The sequence below is a fragment of the Lampris incognitus genome, chromosome 16 (assembly GCF_029633865.1).
Source record: "Lampris incognitus isolate fLamInc1 chromosome 16, fLamInc1.hap2, whole genome shotgun sequence".
Taxonomy (NCBI): Eukaryota; Metazoa; Chordata; class Actinopteri; order Lampriformes; family Lampridae; genus Lampris; species Lampris incognitus.
Genome location: NC_079226.1, coordinates 16,675,225 through 16,699,272, shown reverse-complemented (window position 1 = coordinate 16,699,272; position 24,048 = coordinate 16,675,225). Strand labels below are relative to the sequence as shown.

The 24,048-nt window shown below is 43.6% G+C and overlaps 1 protein-coding gene across 1 annotated transcript; it reads left to right on the top strand.

The window, feature by feature from the left end:
• The first annotated feature begins 1,765 nt into the window (after positions 1-1,765).
• lck (LCK proto-oncogene, Src family tyrosine kinase) lies at positions 1,766-20,562 on the top strand. The gene is made up of 13 exons (XM_056296414.1): positions 1,766-1,911; positions 3,808-3,931; positions 6,213-6,273; positions 8,699-8,789; positions 9,080-9,181; positions 9,311-9,414; positions 10,140-10,289; positions 10,600-10,752; positions 13,843-14,022; positions 16,669-16,745; positions 18,721-18,874; positions 19,216-19,347; positions 19,534-20,562. Exons 2-13 carry the CDS (start codon positions 3,815-3,817, stop codon positions 19,737-19,739), a joined length of 1,527 nt encoding a protein of 508 aa, XP_056152389.1. The 5' UTR covers positions 1,766-1,911; positions 3,808-3,814; the 3' UTR covers positions 19,740-20,562.
• The last annotated feature ends 3,486 nt before the right edge of the window (positions 20,563-24,048 follow it).

The following is a 24,048-nucleotide window of genomic DNA, read 5'->3' as shown; positions in this document are numbered from 1 at the left end:
TACACCCCTTCATGGCAACAGTATTCCCTGATGGCAGTGGCCTCTTTCAGCAGGATAATGCACCCTGCCACACTGCAAAAACTGTTCAGGAATGGTTTGAGGAACATGATAATGAGTTCAAGGTGTGGCCTTGGCCTCCAAATTCCCCAGATCTCAACGCTATCGAGCATCTGTGGGATGTGCTGGAAAAACAAATCCGATCCATGGAGGCCCCACCTCACAACTTACCAGACTTAAAGGATCTTCTACTAAAATTTTTGGTGCCAGATACCACCAGAGGACACCTTCAGAGGTCTTGTGGAGTCCATGACTCAACGGGTAAGAGCTGTTTTGGTGGCACGAGGGGGACCTACACAATACTGGGCAGCTGGTTTTAATGTTTTGGCTGTGCAAAAATATTAAATTTCTATTCATTTTTTTCTTGTATTGAATTAAATATATTAAACAACACCTTCAGGCCCCGTGATGGCCTGGTGGCCTGTACAGGGTGTCTCCCAATGGCTGCTGGGATGGGCTCCAGCATCCCCGTGACCCTGAGAGCAAGATAAGTGGTTTGGATAATGGAGATATATATATATATATATATATATATATATATATATATATATATATATATATATATATATATATATCTGTGTGTGTGTATGTGTGTTGATTAATGAGGACATCTATTGTGATGTTTGTGTAGGCAATATTTCTTCTCGTGAAACTACAGATATTATAGGCTTTTGGCAATCACAGATTAGTTAAACAGCCCAAAAATTTGAAAAAGAACTGGTGTCACCACTCTGCTTGCAGCAGTGTTTTTATTGTATTCTATTTTTTTTCTTTTTTGCTGATTGCAATCGAAACAGGTTAAGGAACCTGCCCAACAATAGTCCTGTACAACAAAGAGCAGCGGTTTAGTGCTTTCTTTAATCTGGGCTATATTTTTAGCCATTATGGTTTAAGAAAGGTGTCAGTGGTGCAAACCAAACCCCAGAATATGTTAAAGGACCAATAGAATATGAACAGACCAGAGACAGGCCACAAAGAGAAATAGTGTTCTGTTGTGGAGGAAACAACACCTGACTAGTGCATCAGAAACATGACGGCATTAAATCGCCAAAATGGCTCTTTGTGTGGTGTCAGCGCTGTTCTTCATGAAGCTAACAAACACTACTAGGTCATTAGTTCACAACAAGTATCCTGGAGCAAATTATTGAACGATTGCAATGTCAATCTTACAATATGCAAACAATGCACACACACATATACACACACACAACCATACACACAATGTGAGCCTCATTAACACCGAACCAAGGATTGACAGAGTTGCTCATGTGAGTCACTCACAAACAGATGTTAAGCAGAAAAAGTAAACAAAATGGAACCTAACCACACTCTGCCATGGACTCCATCTATTTTTAACTGATGGAACATTCACATTTAGGTTCATATTGAGAGGGGTGCCGTTCTGACCCATTTGTAAGGGAGCCTAACGTTCTCTGTGCTAAACACACAGCTGCATGCAAGGCACCTGCAGAGCAACCCCCAACCTTTCAACGACAGGAAGTGATTTGGGTTGCTGTTGCTCCACCAAAGTTAGTGTGTGTGCGCACGCGCAAGCACGCGCACGCATGCACGTGTGTGTGTGTGTGTGTGTGTGTGTGTGTGTGCGTACTTGTGCATGTGCAGGCATACGTCACCACTGCAGGTTATGAAGTTACTAATGACATGAGGGTGATGATGACAGCCTCATAGCCAAGCTTCAATGGTAACATCTTCCTGACTGTTGATTAGCTGTTTTCGTATAAGGAACCATTGCTGGGTGAGGAAGGTGACTTCTAGTCATGGATAAGTCTACTGCCACTCAAAAGATCTGAAATCACTCGATCCTCTCAGGGAGCACATTTTGCAGTTCAGGAGGTGAGTGTTAAGTCTTGTCAGCATAAGGGGTGCATAAGAGCTGCAGAAAGAAAGGACTGGGGTTGAGATCGATGGACAAACCCATCAGTCAGGACATGATTGGAGGGCAAAAGGAATCACCGAATAGCAAAAAAATAGACAGCGGGATTTTTTTTCTTCTGCTTTACAAATGTTATATCAGTGATGTTCTGAAAATCAGAGGTGAAATGTGTCCGTGTAATTGTCCCGTTAAAGCCAGGGGTCTAAAGTCAGTCTTTTTCTTCTATTGCCATATTATAAAGTAGTTTTGCCTCATAAACCCTTTGGCGATAAATTCATATTGGTATGTATACTGAGTATGGGAGAACTGAGACAATTCTGAGGTTTTACTCACAGTTTTAAAACTTGTGCCTTTGGTCGTGCCAACTCACTTTATTATATTCAATAAAAAGCACACACACACTTACTTATATGAATAAAAATATTTCTATCATGAACATATCCTATGAGAACGGGGTTATGGGGGGGGGGGTCACTGGATTTGGAAATGCAAAGGAAAAAAAATGCACGTGCAAAATAACTGTGAAGGGTCAGAAAATGGCTTTCTGACATGGCGATTATTCAGCATGGAGGGCTTGTTCCCTTCTCTACACGATCTGAGAGTTCAAATGGAGAGAGACACTTCATCAACCCTCTCGTCTTTCTGGCAGTACAAATGTTTACGTTGGAAGCGAGCCGCCTCTAATTTGAAACTTTGCACAATTGTTTTTCGGGAACTTTTGCAGAACATGATACAAATAAAGATAACCCCTTAATGGAAAACAGCGACTTTATAGCTAGCTGTGTGTTTCTCTGACATTTTGCCAGTTGGTGTAGGAGTACTTATATTCAAACAAAAGCCTTTGGTCCCCCCCCGGGGTCCTCCCTAGAAAATGTTTCTTACAGGGTCCCGTTACAGCCGGGTCAGAGTTTTCCGGAACTTTCTCACGGCTTTGGGCCCTCGGAGAGGACAGCCATTGCGATTAGCCCACTGACCTTGTTAACATGAGTGGGCCAATGGGAGAAAAGCGTGCATGAGAAAGCTGATTTACACACTGGGGCAACGAGAAACACTGGGCTGAGGAAATGCAAATGGCGGATTAATGTGACCTTTCATATAATTCACAGAATCAGGCCAGAGAATTTCACATCGAGACTCGTGTTTACAGATCAAACAGGGATTTTTTTTAATTATTTTTTTAAAAAGAACATAAAAAAGCTCCACATATCGGAAGTTGATTCGTGTGATTTCATTTTGCTGCCCCTTGTTTTTCTACCGGGAAGGGCCTCTTTTAGTGTTAACTGTCGTTAAAGAGAGGCCGTAGTGGCTGCTTTTACTGGCTTTCGGATACGTCTTTAACACAAATTGCCCTTTTTCACATAATTCTGAGACGAGGTCTTGCTATACAGTGACATCTGATTAAAATTTTCACAAAAAAAAAACAAAAAAATCCTGCATTAACAATCTAGACGCAACCAATCAAAAATATTTTCTCAATCTGAATCAATTTTTTCCCACAAGTTTTAAAATCTTATTCGAAATAGACATTGATGCTAGTTACGTTGCATTGCGTGCTCTTGGTGTTAGCGGGGGACATTTTATTTATTCTATTAAAGACAATTTAGCTGTTTTATGTTAGGCCACAATGTCAGGCTCCAAAGAAAACGACTTCATTCGAAGATTTTGGTTCACCAAAGCCACTCTCCTCAAACCGAGATCGAGATTGATAAAATAACATCAGTTTGATGCCGATTGCTCAGTCAAACCTATCAATGTGCAACAGAATATTCCTCAAACTCTACCAAAAAAAAAATGCGTTGAACAAGTCAGTTCTCATTTTATTTTATTTTTTTATTTGCATTGACTCGAACTTTCAGTAAAAAAATGGGATGTAGCTGCAGTTCAGAGTATTCAGACAACGATGACTGGATTGAGAATTTGGATGAAGTGGACATCTGCGAACGCTGCAACTGTCCAATTCAACCCACGTCGAGCAATACGGTAAGTGTATCATGTACACTCCATCTGTGCACACATTTCTACCTGCTGTTCCTAACATGTATACTAATCCATGTGTAGGAATATGTGCCTGCACCCGTGTTTGGATACTCAATCAGTCAAACTTTATTGACAGCACATTTTGTACATAGAGATGCAATGCAATATACTTTACATGAGAAGAGATTGAAACATACATGGATTATCGATACAGTGCCAGAGAGACTGACACAGGAAAAGACAGAGCGAGAGGGTGAACACAAACCCTGGCCGGGGTAAAGCCTGAGTGCACATAGGTGTGCACATGAGCAGGTGTGTTGATGTGAAGTGTTGGGGAAGGACACAGGCTCGAGTAAGGGGAGGAAGGAGGCGTTGGGTGTTGCTGATGCCATTTGGATTAAAACCCAGGTTCGGGTAAAGGGGGAGTGAATATTTGAATTTAGTGGAAGTACAGCCCCCTTGAGATGCAGCATCTCATTTTCAAGGGGTCCTATTGACACAAATACAACATTAGTATAAAACATATACAAAAAAAACAAAAAACAATAAACAAAAAAAAGAAATAGTGTTGCACAACAAACACACACTGCAAATACAGAGAGAGAGAGACTCACCCTCTCCCACCCACAACGCCAACCCTCAGATGGTGTGCAAGACAAATTTGATTCAACGATCTGGATAATAAATCGATTACATCAGCACAAAAAGCAATTAAAGTAGTTACAAATCAACTGAAGCTTGTAAGTACACACAAAGCACAAACAGGTTGTTTTAAGACGAGAAAATAAAGATGTGCTGCAGCAGCAGGAAGAGGGATCTTAGAATAAGAGGAAGATTATTTCAGTCGGATGGAGCTTTGTATTGGAATGACCTGAATATGACCTCTCGGAAAATGCTGGGGACAAACAAATTGCAGATGTTTACGTGGATAAGAAGATCTAACATGGGACCAAAAACTGTTTCAGATAGGAAGGACAATTAAAGTAAACACATTTGAAGATGAACTGAACCCAGTGAAATTGCCCTCTAGATTTAGGCTGCAACCAATTTAGCCGTTCATACATGAAACAATGGTGAGTTTATATGGACGCCTCAAAGCAAATCCACATAGAGAATTAAACACAACATGAAGGGGCCTAAGGTCAGTGTCAGAGGTGATCTGATAGACAGTGTCAGCATAATCAATAATAATAGGCAGTAGCAACGGAGAAATTATTCCAAATATCTGGATGTGTGTATGATTGTGGGATTTGGGATAAGAGGCCAAAACATATGTATAATAAGATAGATAGATAGATAGATAGATAGTAGTTAATTAGTATGATGTAGGCTCAGGCCTGATAGCATTGTCCTGGGTTCGAATCCAGCCATAGGACCTTTGCTTCATGGATTTCCTGTTTGTCTCGACCGTCCTGATGAATAGAGGCTGAGAATGCCAAAGCTATATCTTAATGAATAAGAGAAGAAACACAGAATAGGGAACAGCAAGCACATACATTGACAATACTCTGGTCACCAAGAGAGACAAAGGCTGAACAGGTACATGCTTAGTGAGCACTTGAAAACTTCACTTCATAAGCCCTTATAAGCCCTTAAAGTCCAAGGGGCGGTTAAGTTGTGCTGTTAGGTCTTAGATTAAGCTCCGGCATCCTGCCTGGTAAACCAGCACGTTTCAATTCATGCTTTTCACACTGAAAAGCACATCACAAAGGCTTGTTTTGTTCAACATTTCCAGGCAAAAACAAACGAATAGAGCCGGGCTGGTTGGCTAGGTGGGATGTCGGAGCTTAATTTAAGAGCTGAGCGCAGCATCAACTCCTCTGTGACTGAATATGAAAGTCGTCTCAGCAGGCCTCATGTAAGTCGAGTGTAATGGCAGAAAGAGAGTTTATAGATCTTTTTTATAGAAAGATTTTTTTTTAGATATTTTTCATGGACCCATAATAAAAAAAAACAAAACAAGCGTGTGTATTTATGGCACCACAGCCTGCAGCACATTACCTGGAATATCCATCAGCTGTAATGTGAGTGTCTGTGTTTGGGAGGGCGACCGTTCACGTAACGTGTCGTTTGTATCCTCCTCATTGCAGTCGAAGGCTGCAGGGCTGCAAGGCTACGAGGCCTGCTTTTATTCGCCCTTCACTGTGAGATTATGCAATAATCATGGCTCGTTGCAGACGCGTTCTGTCTCTCTCTAAAAAAAGAACAGAAAATCTTGAAAATTCAACCACAAAATTAAGTCACATGTGATCCTTATTTTCTTTTTCTTTTCTTTTTTTACCAGTACACAGAAAAGCTGATCCCATACTCATCGCCGCAGTCACCTTGTGCAGTCCCGTTATCAGGTAACAAGCTACACTTGTGTGTGTGTATGTGCGTGCGTGCGCGTGTGTGCGTGTGTGTGCGTGTGTGTGCAGGCGCGCGGGAAGATGGTTTAAGTAGGGGGGTCTGTCAACTAAAGCGAGATGTGGCGAGCCGGCGTGGAAGAACGCGGGTCGAGGGGCAGAAATGTCTTTTCAGTCGCAACTCCTGTGCCCCATACGCCGCACCACCCCGGGAGTGCTCTTTTATTCACACCGGCCAGAACCGACCAGAACTGACAACAACGTAGCGAGTCCCCCCCTCTCCCGCCCCCGAGTCGAACCCACAAAACAACAACACAAGAATAATCACAACATGAACACCACATCATTAAAACACAATTTTAAATCTAACATTAACAGCCCCATCAGTCATTTGCGCTCCCCAAAGCGCAGAACCGCCGACAGTCGGGGCGACCGCCCCCCCCCCGGGGGGCCCATGGATGTATTGGATGTAAAACTGGATACCGGATCTAAAAAACGGCGCCCGTTCGTTCCTATGGGAATTGCTCGCCTGGCGCATAGGGACTCCCTAAAAACTTGGCGTGCCTTACGTCCTGCGTCACACGGTGTCGTGTGCCTGATGCGCGCGCAGCTCCGTGACCGTCTTTTCCACAAGTCACATTTAGTTATGTATTTTGAAAATACATATCAGATTCAATCCAGACTCCCAAAGACGATTGTAATTTGTTTAAAGAAATATAGCGTTTTTTCCCACCCTATGGTAATGAGTGCAGCCTGACCTTTCTCCAGCGCTGGCACAGCGTAAACGAAGTGTGGAGATAGGTCTGGCTGTGCCAGACTATGGGCAGACAAACTACACTGAATCTCATACATCAATATGAAATGTTATTTGTGCAGGTGTATGTCATATATGACTGTATACATAATATTCTATGAAAGTATTCCTTTAATTTGTATATTTGCTCTCACATCTATGTACATGGAGGCAGTGGTCTGGGGAAAATGCTTTTTGGGCCGCAGGGGAGTTTTCGCTGCAATACCGCGAGTGACCACTGGGAAAATATTTGGCTGCGAGGCTGAGCGGCGGCGCCGTTGTCCCAGTTCTACTGTGATACATCCATGCTGGGGTCTCATGTATCAATCGTTACTATGGGCAAATTTGTTCTTACACACCCATGGAAATTTTTTAGCCCTCAAAATTGTCTGGCAGCCAGCGGCAAAGCATGATGATTATTTGTAATTCCTTCCTCCTAACATCTATTGTCTATCTCTTGCAACGAGCAATCAGCCAGGCCTGCAAAGACATCAGCGTTAGCCAATCGGCGTTACCCAGGTTCTACACTGGTATCTGAGACAAACGTCAGGGCTAAAATATCCCATGGGTGGGTAAGAACAAATTTGCCCATAGTAACAGTTGTTTTTTGTTTTTGTTTTTTTTGTTGTTTTTTTTTCAATTTTCCTCGCTGCTCCACCGCCTCTCTGCCGATCCGGGGAGCGTCCCGACCGACCAGAGGAGGCGCTAGTGCAGCGACCAGGACAAACACCCACATCCGACTTCCCACCCGCAGACACAACCAATTGTGTCAGTAGGGACGTGTAGCAGATTTGGATTGAAGTGTTTACTCACTTCATTATTAAAAAATATACCCTCCACGCAGCGCTAGCCCACTGTTTAAAATGAAGGTATGTTTATCTTATTTTGCATTTGTACGTTAGGAAAAGTTGGGCATACTGTTGGGTCTAAGACGTTACACAGCCACCTGCCACTACTGGGGGGGCTGCGCCCACCACTAGGAGGAGCTGCAGCCCCCCCCCTTTCCACGCGCTAGCGTGTGTGTATGTGTGTGTGTGTGTGTGTGTGTGTGTGTGTGTATGTGTGTGTGTGTGTGAGTGTGTTCTGACACTAGCCAAGGCAGCAGTCTCTCCCCATCTTCCGCTGTGAACCGAAAACGTCTTCAGGAAATACTTAGAATCACATCCCCATTTCCATACCTTCCTCCTCCTCTCACTAAAATAACCTCTGATCTTAAAGTAAAGACAACCTCTTCGCCTACATTCACTCGTTTCTTGCTTTCTATACTTAACTGTACCTTTTTCATCTCCAAAGTCAGTCACAGGATAGGTTTTTTTTGTTGCATTTGTTGACAAGAAGCTGCATCTCTGATCGTTGCAGTGTTTCCTTACTAGTAGTTAGTTGCATGTGTTGATGGTGCTCTAAGCATTTTGGCGATCATTTAATTTCTTCACATCTAGCCGTTTGATATCCCTGTAGATAGAAATGCCAGCCACATGCGCTACAATGTAAACGTGGCATTGTCTGTGTGAGTCTGTGTATGTTCGTGCATTTGTGTGCATGTGTGTGTGTTGTGTGTATGATTTTATTTTCAGGATTCAATCTTCAAGCTTTAGACTCAATGCTAACGCCCTCAGTATCCCTTCTTTGCAGACAACCTTGTGGTGGCCATATACAGTTATGAACCCATGCACAAAGATGACCTGGGCTTTGAGAAGGGAGACAAACTCCAGATCCTCGACAAGTAGGAGCTGATAACTGAGCATACCATTCTGATTATTGAACTTCAGAGCTATTACAAGCTTAACATACAATGCGATTAAACTGCTAGAAGATTAACCAGAGATGAACAAGTCTGAGGGAGTCTCTAATCGCTGCAGTCTCTTCCGTCTTGATGTTTGAGAGTGATGCAAAGAGTTAGTTACCTGTAACTGCTTTCGAGAAGTGCACCCAGTGAGTTGACCATGTACAGTGAATCATGGCAGATATAGGACCTTCCTTATGGCTTATGTTGCTGTCTGATTGTGCTTCCAGGGAAAACCCAGAGTGGTACATGGCAGAGTCTCTCACCACTGGCCAGAAAGGCTTTGTCCCAGCCAACTTCATTGCCACCATGAACACGGCGGAGACTGAGCCGTATGTCATACAGGAAATATGCACTCAACGTCACCGCGGCCAACCTCAGCATCATTTCATTAGATGTGTTCTGGAGCTCTGAGTGAGGGGATGTGGTTTGCTCAAATTTCTCATTTGTTTGCGTTGCAGATGGTTCTTCAAGAACCTCTCCAGAAACGATGCCATGAGGCTCCTCCTGGCCCCCGGGAACACACAGGGCTCTTTCCTCATCCGCGAGAGTGAAACAACTCCAGGTTGATTTCTCCCTCCTCCCACACCTCAAGCTCACACTCACCACTCACATACTTGTAATACACAGTTCAAGGTTTCAGTCTCTTTCAGGCCAACGTTGGTTTGCAGATTAAGTAAAAATGATCCTGATTTCCCAGATAGCAAAATTGCTGTGGCCTGGACCTGTCCCACACCGACACTTTCATCTGACCCACATACCACGTGGAATGATGGCACTTGGGTGGTCCGCTCCTGTTGGCCAGATCTGGGCCAGAACCAAGCCATAGCAATGCCATGTGCCATATATTTGCCAAAGGTGGCCCATATTTGTTTTGTGATATTTGGGCCATATTCACCATTTACCACACGGGCCACTTCAGGGTCACATCCAGATTACATGTTGCCGACAGCACCACATCTTTGCCAAAAAAAAAGGCCCACATTTGATTTGGCATATTTGGGCCATATTTGTTATTATATATGTGGACCACTTCAGGCTCACATCCATTTCTTCAGGGCCAGAAGAAGGCCATCAGTGCTGCATCATTGCCTGAAGTGGCCCACATCTGGATGCTACCTGGGTTGTATTTCTCAAAGCAAGGCTTACATTTCTCACTAAAACTGCGGCATGTGCCTGTTATCGCTCATGCACCCTTCCTCTAAAGCCACGTCTACCCAGCATTACTCAGGTCACCTCAGGTGAAGTTTGGACGAGGTCACTCAACCGTATGATTCCTTCCTGTTTCAGGCTCATTCTCCTTATCGGTGAGGGACTTGGACCACAACGTTGGCGATACAGTCAAGCACTACAGAATCCGCAACATGGACAATGGTGGCTTTTACATCACAGCCAAGATCTCCTTCAACACCCTGAAGGAGCTCGTCCAGCACCATTCACGTGCGTGAAGCCTCATCTGAGACGACAGTGAAAATCAGAATCAGAAAGACTTTTATTGACATGTGCCTTACATACACTAGAAATTTCACTTGGCATTGTCGGTGCAGTGTTAAAGAAACAAAAGAAAAAAGTATATACACACATATACATAACAGATCTAAAACTATAAATATATATATAAATATAAATATAATGTAAAAAGTAAAGTCAAAATACAATTTCAAAAACTGATAAGTCAAGTGCAAAATCCATTGATGGTTGACATGAGGATGTATTTTTAACAGTGTTTGACTTCCCGCTTGTCGTCCAGGTGATGCGGATGGGTTGTGCACGAAACTGATGAAGCCGTGCCAGTCAAGGGCGCCCCAGAAGCCCTGGTGGCAGGACGAGTGGGAGATCCCTCGTGAATCCCTGAAACTGGAGCGCAGGCTCGGAGCGGGCCAGTTCGGAGAAGTCTGGATGGGTGAGTGAGTTAGTGAGCAAGAACATAACATGGGGGGGGGGGATACTTGGGGAGAAGAGAGAGAGAGGGCAATGGGTCATAGAAAACAGGGATTGCAAATAAGGTCAATTTTATTTGTATAGCCCGATATCACATATTACAAATTTGCCTCAAGGGACTCTACAGCAACACAACATCCTGTCCTTGGACCCTCACATTGGATAAGGAACAATTCCCTAGGAAAACAAAACAAAACAAAAAAAACCTTTAGTAATCTGACAGGTGAAATAAATATTGAAGATTCACCCCCCCCCCCCATTTTCTCCCCAATTCCGAGCTGTCCCGGCTGCTGCTCCGCCCCCTAAGCCGATCCGGGGAGGGCTGCAGACTACCACATGCCTCTTCCAATACATGTGGAGTCGCCAGCCGCTTCTTTTTCACCTGACAGTGAGGGAGTTTCACCAGGGGGACGTAGCGCGTGGGAGGATCACGCTATTCCCCCCAGTACCCCGGAACAGGCACCCTGACCGACCGGAGGAGGCGCTAGTGCAGCGACCAAGACACTTACCCACATCCGGCTTCCCACCCACAGATAGGGACGCCCAACCAAGCCGGAGGTAACGCGGGGATTCGAACCGCCGATCCCCCGTGTTGGTAGGCAACGGAATAGACCACCGTGCCACCCGGAAGCCCCCCTGAAGATTGTCACTTTGTTAGCGGCAACGAACAACGGAACAAAAGCTTTTTCAGAAGGGTTTTGTCTTTTGTTTTTGAAGAATTCTTTACACACCATATCACGTTGAAACAAGAACAAAGTAACTGGTTTGTCGAAAAATATTAATAGGCCAATTTGTCTGTTAGATTTGACATGTTAACGTTTGACAAAGACAGGTAGTGTCGTTTTGTGTTGTGAAATGAACTGTTTCCTGGTCTTACTTCGTGATGTAGTATTTAATGCAAGTTTAGTCTCTCCGTTCAGTATGGGGACGATTCAGGCGTGACCTGTTTACTGGTGCATGATGCAGTCAAGCGTATGCAGCAGCACACGTCAAGTCAGCATATTATTCAGTACACATTAATAGGTGTGAATCTTTCAATGCGTGCCTTTTGAGATTCAATTCACATTGAACTTGAAAAGGATTTGTTCAAATATGACTGGTTTGTTCATTTTGCCCAATACAATCACAGGACTCTAACCCACTTATGTAATGGGACTCGATCTTATATCACTTTTAACATTAATGACAAGATATAAGAAAGAAGAGGTAAAAAGTAAATGAATAGAAAGTAAATGTCAATGTTGAGAATACGCGGATGTGATGACCCATTCAAAAAGAAACTCTATATATACACACAGTATGCCTGGTAACCGGTAGGACATACTGTCATAGACAGTTCCTTTTCCCAAGTAAATCCAGGGGCTTTCTATAGTTAGCAAGAGGGGGAGAAAGAGAGAAGAGAGAAAAAAGAGAGGGAAATTCCCTTTCTCGTTTTAATAGAGATTGGACCTGTCTGGGGGTCTCTCACAGACACAGTGTAAATACATGACCAGCTCTCATCCATCTCCATCATTTTCCCTAAATCCGTCAAAGCCCTTAAATTTAAGGTACACAAGAGTCAAGGCACATCTAACAACGGCTAGCTCAATACCGCTAGCTGTGTTCTGCCTTCTCACCTGCCTGCTTGTCTTTCACGTAGAAGGCAAGTTGTCTCTTCTGAGTTTGAAGGTTTGTGTTATGTCTATTTCACTCATAAAACTTAGCATTCAGCGTTTCTCAATAACAGATGCTCAGTAGTGCCTGTCACACATGACCCAGATGTATAAAGCAACCAGTTGCTCAATCTGGCTGTGGGCCCGACTGTGTGTGACTGCCAGAACAGATCTAGCTGGGGCTTTTCTGCATCATACGCATTTATTTCCCGTCAATACGTCTCCATGTCTGCAGGGTTTGGGTGAGCTGGTTCAGCCTGAGGCTTGACGTCAGGTATTAACCCTGTTATGCAACTACACTCAAACCACACAAACCAGCTCTCAATCCAACTCATGAGGCGTACTTCTACATTGTCTCTTCTGCAGTACTTTAAATCATTCCTCATTGTGGCTGTGCAGTGTTTAACAAGGAACTCAAATGTTTTCATCATGGGAGTGTTGGTTGGTGTACCCTTCCCCTTGTTTCTCCATAGGAGGGGTATTTCTTTCCTCTTATTCCCCAACACAATGCAGCGTTCAAAACAACCCCCCGTGTCAGAGCTAAAAAAAGACCATCATGGAACTTGTCTTTATTTCACAGGCACTTTCTATTTACAACTTCCTCTTGCATGTAATCTTGGCACTGTGTTTGTTTCTCTACCCTTATCCAAACAGAGGCTCCTGAAGACATCCGCATGCTAGGAGTGTTTGTCATTTGCCATATAGAAATTAGAAAATAAGCGATTCCCTTTGGTAAGAAGATTTGCATTGCAGATAAAAGGAAGGGGATTTTTTTTAACAATAAATTCAATTTGCTTCCACCATTATGGAGCTTGAGGCATGATGCTGGACACCTCATGGCTGGCAGTAATAAAGCTGGTCTGCTGTGAAGTGAATCTTTATATAAAGCATAGCGGTGTTAGTGACCTGGAGGGGGGCTCCCGTTTGCACGATGCCAATCATGAGCTTTTCTTGGTTGAGTTTAGGCTTGACCCCCCGATAATGGCACAACACCCTTCATGACGGCAGCGTGACCTTTGCCATTAGTGAGATCTCATGGAAGTCCCATGTAAGCATCACAAAGACCCCCGTATGTTTTTTTGCAGTAAGACTTCCGGTTTCCTCCCACAGTCCAAAGACATGCAGGTCAGGTGAACCGGCCGTACTAACTTGTCCCCAGGTGTGAATGTGTGTCGGCCCTGTGATGGTCTGGCAGCCTGTCCAGGGTGTCTCCCCGCCTGCCGCCCCAATGACTGCTGGGATAGGCTCCAGCATCCCTGAGAGCAGAATAAGCGGTTTGGATAATGGATGGAATAAGATTAGACTCTCTGGGAATCACTCATTAATCAGGTGCATCGGTAAATTGAGGAAAATATTAGTAAATGAGCTCCGTTGCTAATATGCGAATACGTCTTCCCCAGGCGTCTACAACAATGACAGGAAGGTGGCCATTAAGAATCTAAAACTCGGCACCATGTCGGTGGAGGCCTTTTTGGCAGAGGCGAACATCATGAAGAACTTGCAGCATCTTCGCCTCGTCCGCCTGTTCGCCGTTGTTACCCAGGAGCCCATCTATATCATCACAGAGTACATGGAGAACGGTAGGCACATTCATGTCTTGTTTACACACCTGTGTGAAATAACAAAACAATAGCAGGACCGCCGGAGACAAACTGACACAACTTGATTAACCTCGTGCAATGCAAGAGGTGTCCATATAGATGCCTGGCGTAAATACCAGTCGCTAATTCGGTACAAACATGGATCACAGCCCACGTTTGCCACATTAATTCTTTCCGGTGAGCCGGGCGTAATGGTGATTTACAAATCCTCTTTTAAACCCGTATCGAATGACACTCCCAGGTGTCATCGAAAGCGTCAACATCACTTTACATCGTTTATCAAAGGAAAGCTAAATCTGACGTGAACGCTCGCTCGTGCCGGCACAGCCGGAGACCACCGATCCGTCAGTGAAGACACATTCCTGTCAGCTGACTTCTATGCGACTGAAACGATGTCTGAGCCTGTCTGCGTCTCTGCGATCTCCTCTGCCCCATCACGTCGAACGCCAGAGACCGCGTCGTCAAGGTGAGCCCTGTGCCTGGAGCAAAACTCAAAGAAACTGATTCTTTCATTCAGTTCATAGTCATAATCGTTCAGGATCAAACATGTTGACCTGTTGTCAGAGTTTGGGGGCAGGAACGCATGCCCCCCCCCCCACCCAAAAAAGAAAGAAGAAACCCAAGGTCTTTCCACGCGCGTTCTCTGCTCCGGTAACTGCAGTGAAACTACCCGAACACCTTTTGATCCCAGATCTGTTTTCCTTCTAATGTGCGCTTGAAATGTGAAATAGGACCAGCATGAATGGGATATAGCTGGTACCTGTGAAGATGGTGAACACGTGGAGAACGAAATGGAAACACGCAGCTCCCCTTGAGTCTCCTGCCCCCCCCCCCCCCCCCCGAGAGGCTATTTTCAACCTTCTCATGGCCCTCCTAAAATCGCTGCTCTGCGCTAAATTGTTTCGAAGCAAACGTGAACCTTCACTTGTTTTCCTCAGACAGGTCTCAGATGTTGACTCACCTAAGGGAAGTCTCCCCCCGGCAGTTCGGGGAGGAGAGGGCGTTGAGATAGGGGAGAGTGATTCACTGCCTCATTGTTCACTGAGTGGGCCTTTCCTTAATGAGACTGACGCATGGCTCCTTTCCAGAGTCTGCACATGTACATACGCAGACACTGGCACAGACACACAGAGTCACAGACACAGACGTATAGTCACATGCACTCGCTAAAACATGCAAACGCACACATGGTCTCACACACACACACACACACACACACACACACACACACACACACACACACACACACACACACACACACACACACACAGATATACATGGACAAATGCTCTTTTTTGTTTCTGAGACTCCTTTTTTCTGAATTCATTTGTCTCTCTCTCTCTGTCTGTCTGTCTGTCTCTCTCTTACACACACACACACACACACACACACACACACACACACACACACACACACACACACACACACACACACACACACACACACACACACACACACAATTCCAGTTTCAACAACAGCCTCTTGCCACTGGATTTTCCCTCTTTTCCTTCCTTTTCTTCACATGACAAAGACAGAGAGTGCATGTGAAAGGCTTGCAAACCACGAGCCAGGCCAATAAAATGGGACCATGGTAACAGGTGCAGAAAGAAAATTCCCGGTGACAATTTATCTTCCAATATTTCAACATCTACGCCCTGCAGAGGTGGTCATCAAGCCCAAAAGCCAGCTGCATGAAAGTGATCCATGCGTTTCACATCGAAATTCAAAAATGGATGTCTTTGAAATCCCCTTTGCACCAGGACATACGCTAACAAAGCACATAGAGAGATACTCTCACCAGTGCAACAACAGCCTCAGCCTGCTCTGAATGTAATGCCATTGTATAGTTTTCTATGGGAGGCCTGTAAACCACCAACTGTGGTGGCTCAACATGAAGCTGTCCTTTTGTCTGGCCTCCACGTGTGGACAGGACACAATTGCTGCCTCTGTCATCAGAAGAAAAGATGGCTCAGAGTTCTCATCCTCTCAATTTGTCTTCTTTTTGATTATTGAAGACAATGTGGATGGAAAATAACAGGCGTGGCATCACAGCTTCCCCTTATAACCTTGACACGGACCGTTCCCTCAGCTCTCAAACATCAAAAGACGCCTTCCGGACCCAAGAAGGGGACCAAATGTCTCCTCTTTCCTGGCAGTCATTCCTCTTATGGCATTTCCTCTAGCCAGACTTGGCAGACTGGTGTGGATGTATTGTTCTGTCCTAATCAAACGAAACACCAAGTCTCATGAACCATCGCCTGTCAGCAGAGGCTGCGGAGCAACCTGACTGATGTTCAACTCACTTCCTCACAATGTTATGTTGATGCCTGATCTAATTTTGGTCCAACTCCATCTATTTATGTCGCGGGGAATTCTTGGCAGTTTGGACCAAGGGAAAATGTCACAAGTCTTCTGAAATATAGCTTTTCTTATCTTGCATAATATTTTAAAGATAGTATTGTGTTTTGTTTTTTTTTTCAAATATCTCCATTTTTTTTTCTTCCATATCCTTCTTATAGCTTCAGTTCCACACCTCTCGAAATAGGGCTGAAAATAGAAATGTGCATCTGGCAGATGTAAAATGGTCTGTCATTCTCCCAGTAATTTGACTTTATTGTTTTACAGGTAGTCTGGTGGATTATCTCAAAACGACAGAAGGGGGCAGTTTGCCAATGAACACCCTCATAGACATGGCCTCTCAGGCGAGTCTTTTCTTTTCCTCTCTGTGTCGCTCCTCCAGTCTCTGCACACTCAATATACCAAAATCACTTCTCATTTAGTGTTTTACTTTCTGTTCTCACAGTGTGATCTTATAGACAGGAAATCAACTACTGCTGTTATGAGGCTTACACTCAGTACTAATCTTGCAATGACAAAAGACCTTTGTGCATGTGTGCGTGCGTGTGTGTGCATGTGTGTGCATGATTGTGAGTGTGATTGTTTTCAGGGGGCCGATGAACAATATTAAGCTGAGACAGCTTAACACAAATACAAGTGACTAAAATGTCTCAGTCCAGTTAAGCACCAAGTCTTAATTCCAGATAAACAGTCAAGGTCACGATAGGAAAGAAAACCTCGGGCAAAATCTATGAAGTAGAATTTTCCACCTTTTTTCAAATACGCGTCTGCCTGGCAATTGCTGGTCGAAGGTGTTTTCATTACCCATGTTACACTTTTGACGGCTTGTCTCAAGCTGGTAGACGTGCTGTCTTCTCCTCACACTACCGGCAATAGCTGGTCACCATAAGATGCTGACAAACTGTTCGTTATGCTGTTCCCCATCCGCATCCCTGTCATCAGTCTATTAAGCTTACTATTAAGCTTGAGGTTCATGTCAGTTCATAGAATTAGAAATAGGCCATTACTAAAAGTCTTGATGAAATGTTATGCTTCACTGAAAGGACTTTGTGAAGAAAAAAACATCCACAAGGTGATTAGTTTAACATACATGTCCATAGGATCTAGGTGAGTAATGGATCTTGTCGCAGTTGTTGAAACTAACTCTACTTCCCCTGTCCCCTCTCTGTGGTTTTTTTTTGCCACGGGAAATGTGCACACAACATATGCAAAGAAAGAAACTTGTCGTTCATATCTACAGGCAGTAAGATCTTACAAAGCAGATATCTTTTCGGTAAATGCTGATGCTTCCTCTCAAGTTTTAGTGTGACACATAGCCCGCCCTAAAAGTAAAGAGAATGAAACGGAAAGAAAACTGACATTCAAACTCCTGAGACGTGTGTTACTAGGAGGTTTTGAAGTTCAGGCAACATTCATATAGTATGTGCATCTCAGGTTCCTACCAAGTGCCCCAGAGCCTATGACATATACATGATAGACTCTTCAGTTTGAAATATGCACCACTGACCCAGTGACACACAAATATTAACACATGAACGTGTATAGAGACAAGCACACATACACATATGCACACACATTTATACATATATACACATGCACACACACACACACATATATCTATATCTCTGTCTATCTATCTATCTATCTATCTATCTATCTATCTATCTATCTATCTATCTATCTATCTATCTATCTATCTATCTATCTATCTATCTATCTATCTATCTATCTATATATATATACACTTATGCATATGATCACAAAAGCACTCATAGGTACAATCAGGTATTGTGACACAGGGTTTCTTATGCATCCAACTTTGGATGGAGGACTTCCACTTCACACATGAAAAGGTGTGGTATTTTTTCATGCAAAACCTTTCATACAAGACCTCGTATCTGTCCATCTTGAAATGATGCATGTAATCCGTCCATATAGTCACCGGCATTGCCACCACTATTGATATAATCTGCCAGTCTTGTGGAATATGGCTAGCTAAAATGACCAGACTGCAGCCATTATTATCAGGAAATACAAATGGCCTTTAGAAGGCACGGCTGTGTAACCTGGGTGGAGTACAGAGGTGAGGAGCAAGAGTTTGACCCCGGGAAGTGGTTACCTCCCTGTTATAGGAGTCCTCTGCCATTCACCTCAAATCAAACCCCGCAGATGTTCTCAGATAGCACGCAGTGCATGGCACCAAGTTTAATATATCTGCGCGCACACACACACACACACACACACACACACACACACACACACACACGCAAAGATTGAAAGGTGGTGATGATGCTTATGGTTGATTACTGCCCCCTGCAGGTGGCAGATGGCATGGCCTTCATTGAGCAGAAAAACTACATTCACCGAGACCTGCGAGCTGCCAACATTCTGGTGTCTCACGAACTTATCTGTAAAGTTGCTGACTTTGGACTTGCAAGACTCATTGAAGACAATGAATACACAGCCAGAGAGGGTAATGAATCTTCACGTAGAATTTGATGTAATCTTATCTAAAAAAAATTTTTTTGAGTCCCTGCATTACATTGCCTTTATTAGTGCTGCTACTTTATTTGTTCAGAGGCTCTTGGAGAGAAAATGTATATCCATGAAATCAAGTCAAATTTTATTCAATAACTTTGTGTACTATGCATCAGTTTAGGTGGAATTGTCTCGAGGTGGGCCACAAAAAAAGGTTGTATTGTAGATCCAATGCATCCTGCTAGATGTTTGGTGAAGTTGAGCTATGGGGTATAGCTCCACAGGAAGTGTTTTTATTGTTCCAGAAATGAAGGATATCTCCTCTTTTGTTCATAGGTGCTAAATTCCCCATCAAGTGGACTGCTCCTGAGGCGATCAATTATGGCACCTTCTCCATAAAGTCTGATGTGTGGTCGTTTGGGATCCTCCTGACAGAAATAGTGACGTATGGCCGCATACCTTATCCTGGTACGGTATACCCGCGATTTCCTGCACATCACATTCCACATTCACCAAACATGATGATGCCTGATACATCATGAGCTCTATTCACAGCAGAAAATCACTTCCTATACAAAATGTGAGGCTGTGTTTCTTGCTTTCATAGTTACAAGGCATCAGTCCAACCTATATCTTCTGCCTTGTGTTGTCCAGGCATGTCTAACCCAGAGGTCATTCAGAATTTGGAGCGGGGCTACCGAATGCCACGGCCAGAGAACTGCATTGAGGGGCTCTATAACATCATGTGTCTGTGCTGGAGGGAGAACCCAGAGGACCGGCCCACCTTTGAGTACCTGAGGAGTGTTCTGGAGGATTTCTTCACTGCCACAGAGGGGCAGTACCAGGAGCAGCCCTGCTGAGATAGAATAGCAGAAAGATAAACCAAGTAAGGGACAGCCTGTGAATGAACGAATAAAGACACTGTATATTGTGCTGATTAACGATGAGTAGATGTGTGAAACGCGAAAGAGTACAAACTCGAGTTTTCCCCAGCAAGAATGCTTTGCTTCTGTTGTTTCTGTGGTGGCTTCTTAAACATCACAAAGTCTCGTGTGCAACGTAGATACCCAAAAGCACAGTCAAAGGCATTACTGTAAGAACTGAGTAAACTGATTTACTTGAGTTACATCTGGATCGCGACAGGCGAGAAGAAAGAAGAGAATGAGCACCGTATAAGAATACAGAAGACTGTATTAAAGCCGTATCGTGAATAAATAAATAAATAGATAAATTAATGAGTGAATGAATAAATAAATAAATTAATAAATGAGGTTTAATTAAATTACAATAATATTAGATATTGTTGGGTTGTGCAAGAACGAATGATTGTGTCGCTCTCCTGGTATCCGGGTATTATGTATGGTAGTGTTTCCCAACCCACCCCTCAAGGAATCCCTATCCTGCAGATTTTCTTTGCAACCCTGAATAGGTACCTGTTTGTAGTTATTCAACCAATCAGCAGGGAATTATTTCAGACGTTGCACACCTTGCATATAATTAAGTGCCGTAAGATGATCGGTTGAGTAAGTACAAACAGGGCTACCTACGCAGGGTTTCAGTGAAAATCTGCAGGATAGGGTGTCCCTTGAGGACTGGGTTGGGAAACGCTGATGGTACTTAAGATGTAAATACATTCCACATGTTTCGGCTATGTTTTTATGTGCAAAATGCATTTTAATAAAAGATAAAACGATCAAACGACTCGTTGGCTTTTATTATTATATGAGGCTACAACTGTGACAATAAACGGAGACAAATTCCCCGACGGAAGTGCTGGAATAACGGTTCTCTGTAATAATGTGACTTTTCAGGTCAATGTAGCTCTGATTGATGTGATGGGATTGTGTGGGACACGGAGATGGTGGAAATGGCCTCGGAGTCGGAGAGTGAAACCGGAAATGAAAATGAGGAGGCGAGAGAGTTTGAATGTAAGAAAAAGGAGAATATCGAATTGCTCAAGCGATGCTTGTCAGTCGTTGGGGAGAGAGAAGTATCTCGTTGCGATGAAAGCCGTGACAAGAGAAGACAAGACTTTCAAGGACCCACGTGAGGGCGTCAAGATTGTAGGGGGGAAACTTGGAGATGGGAAAATTTGGGAGATGTACGATCCATCAGGATAACTAGAAGTGGGATGGTTATCATTGATTGTATATCAAAAACGTCAGAGAGCTAGAGCCCGTAGAATCGATGTATTTAGAAATCATCTCTGTGTGACTTGCTTCCCACTCGGATTAAAAGTAAAGAAAGGGGGTGATAAGTGGCGTGCTACTGTCCGTAGAGGCTGAGTAATTTCGGATGCTGCAGGCGTGTGAGTGAGGCAAGAAGAATGACGAGATTCCGAGAAGGGGCGGCAGTTGTTGAGCCATTTCTGTAAAGTCATTTAATATGCATATTTGTTATTTTGTGTTATACCTTGGATATAATTTTATATTTAGTGAACATGTTTAAATGGGAGAAGGGAAATCTTTATACGTAAGCTCACACATGACTAGATTTAGGGTGATGCATTTTGATTGGCTGCTGAAGTTCCTATAAATAAGTGAGCCCGGAAATGTAACCGTTGGACCGTTAGAAGCGCTGGACCAGAGAGCGCTATTGTCTTTTGACCATCACGTTATGTCATTTCTGTTGAAAAGCCTAGAATTCATCATTTTAATTTGTACTGAAATTTGATTTCGGGGTTAGAAAAAAGGAAGAAACTTGGGATTCAAGACTTATTTTCTGATTCGTGTCGAGTGTGAAAGTGGCTTGAGGCCCCGAGCTAGTGAGTCAGCACGGCTGCACTCGTATCTAAGCCAAAACACTGCTGCCGTACTGAGCTAGTCGAAGGACGACGGAGCTAAGCTAGTTATGCTAGCTGGAAAAAGACGACGAAATAGACCGGAAATCACATCGAAGCCAAAGAGTATTTGAAGGTTTAGAGAGGTACCTTGAGTATTACTCCGTCGGAACGAAGCTTTCCCTGGATCAGGTCTGATACTCTCATTATTCTACTAGCATACCGACGATGCTAACTTTAGCCAAAGGAGAAAGGTGAAAGTATATTCCATATGGTATTCCCGTTCAGAGAGCCATTGAGTTATTGACAAGGAATCCTACACATCATGTAACTCCTTTAACAGGTGTTTGTGAATGACAGAAGAGTAAGAAGCTATCGAAAATTAATCGAATTGTAGCCGTTAATGTGTGAGGATTCACGAGTGAAATGATATGGCAGATGAAGGTGTGGATACAACTGTTAACCAAAAGCGGGCGCCAAAGTCCAAGGAAAGGGCTGTAGAAGAGAAAGTAAAGGGAAAGTTGGCGCAGTTAACCGAGGAAAAGAATGAGATCGAAAAATTGAAGCAAGACGAATGTAATGTTGATATCATCAAAGCGGAGCCTCTGCTGATGTTTACAAAGCTCTTTAAAGAGTGTGAACGGCTTAATGAACAATTGTGTGTGCTGTTAGCCGAAGACGAAAGGAAAGATGATCAGGATGTGTATGAAAACAGACATGCTGAATGTCTGTTTCTGCTCCGTATACACGAAACCAATAGATGGCCCACACAGGTTAAAAAGGGATCTTCTCAAGATGTACAGGTAGATGATGTTAGATCACGTGATAGTGTCTGTGAAGCTAGTTCAGTGATGAACCAGTGATGAACCTGTTGTTCATCGCTGGTATCTACAACTAGTTCAGCTCGGTTGAAACTTAAGGCCGAACGTGAACGACTGATAGTTAAACCAGCTGCCCTGAAAAAGAAAGAGGCAGTTGAGCAAGAAGAGGCCCGCTTGAAAGCAAAAAAGGAGCAACTGGAGATTGAAACTGCAATTGCCGCTTCAGGTGCAAGGTTAAAGGTGTATGAAGAATTTGAAGAGGCTCAAAATTCTATGGATGATTACTTAGAGTCAAACTCAGGACCCAAAGCCAGGTCTACAAATTTACCATGTAGAAAAGAAAAACATGACATTGATGGTGATTATTTACATCGAGGCGATAGTAAGCCCTTTCCAGTTTTCAATCCAAAGCCAGATGTTCAGATTGATGCTTCAGCCAGAAGAAGATCTCTATCAAGGCTTATTGCAGACAATGCCCAGCCTACTGACTCTCACTGAAGGCCTGTACAAAGTGTTGCAGCACCAAAATTAGGTCCCTGAGATGCTCATCAAGCAACACAGTTTATCTCAACTCCCTCACAGACATTCCAGTGTTTACATGAGATCCTATTACTTACGGATCTTTCATAAGGGCTTTTGAGCATGCCATCAATAGTAAAACTGACAGCTAACAAGATCGGCTGTATTATTTAGAGCAGTTTACAGGCGGAGAGCCACTTGATCTCATTCGTAACTGTGAGGGCATGAGGCCAGATAGGGCTTACACAGAAGCTAGGGCACTGTTTGATCGTCACTATGGCGATGAGCTGACAATTGCCACAGTTTATATGAAGAAGGCAATGGAATGGCCTCAGATAAAGCCAGAAGCTAGAAAGGGATTGAATACCTTTGCATTGTTCTTGATTGGATGTTGTAACATAGTGAGTGATGTGGATTCCATGGATGAGATGAACAACCCCACCAACATGAAGTGCATCTTATCTAAACCTCCATTCAAACTGAAAGAAAGACAGAGAAGCCATGCTTATGACATTCAAGAAAGAACTAGAATAAGAGCCAGGTTTCCTGATTTGGTAGAATTTGTTTACCATCAAGCTAAAGTCGCCAATGACCCACTGGTTGGAAATATCCTGGATGTCCCCTCAGGTAGACAGGGAAGTGCAAAGAAGGGACCCAGTGCTGGAAAAAGTGAGCCCAAAGGGAGCAGCTTTGCTGTAGACAGCTTTGCTGTCTTCTACTGAAAAGGATGCCAGTAAAGGTCAACCTGAGAAGAAGTCTACTTCAGCTAAGTCAGCTAATGTTTTCCAAAGTCCCTATCTTTACTGTAAAAAGAATCACTCACTGAACAAGATCAGAGATCAGCCTTTGAAAGAGAGAATTCAGTTCATGAAGTCCAATGGTCTTTGTTTTGGGTGTCTTACAGCAGGTCATCAGTACAAAGACTGGAGGAAAAAGGCATCATGTCCAGATTGTTCCCTTAAGCACCATGCTAACCTGCATGTGGTGAAGGAAGATACGACTTCAGAAAAGCAGTGCGGATGACAGCTTACAAGGCACAGGTGAAGTTAC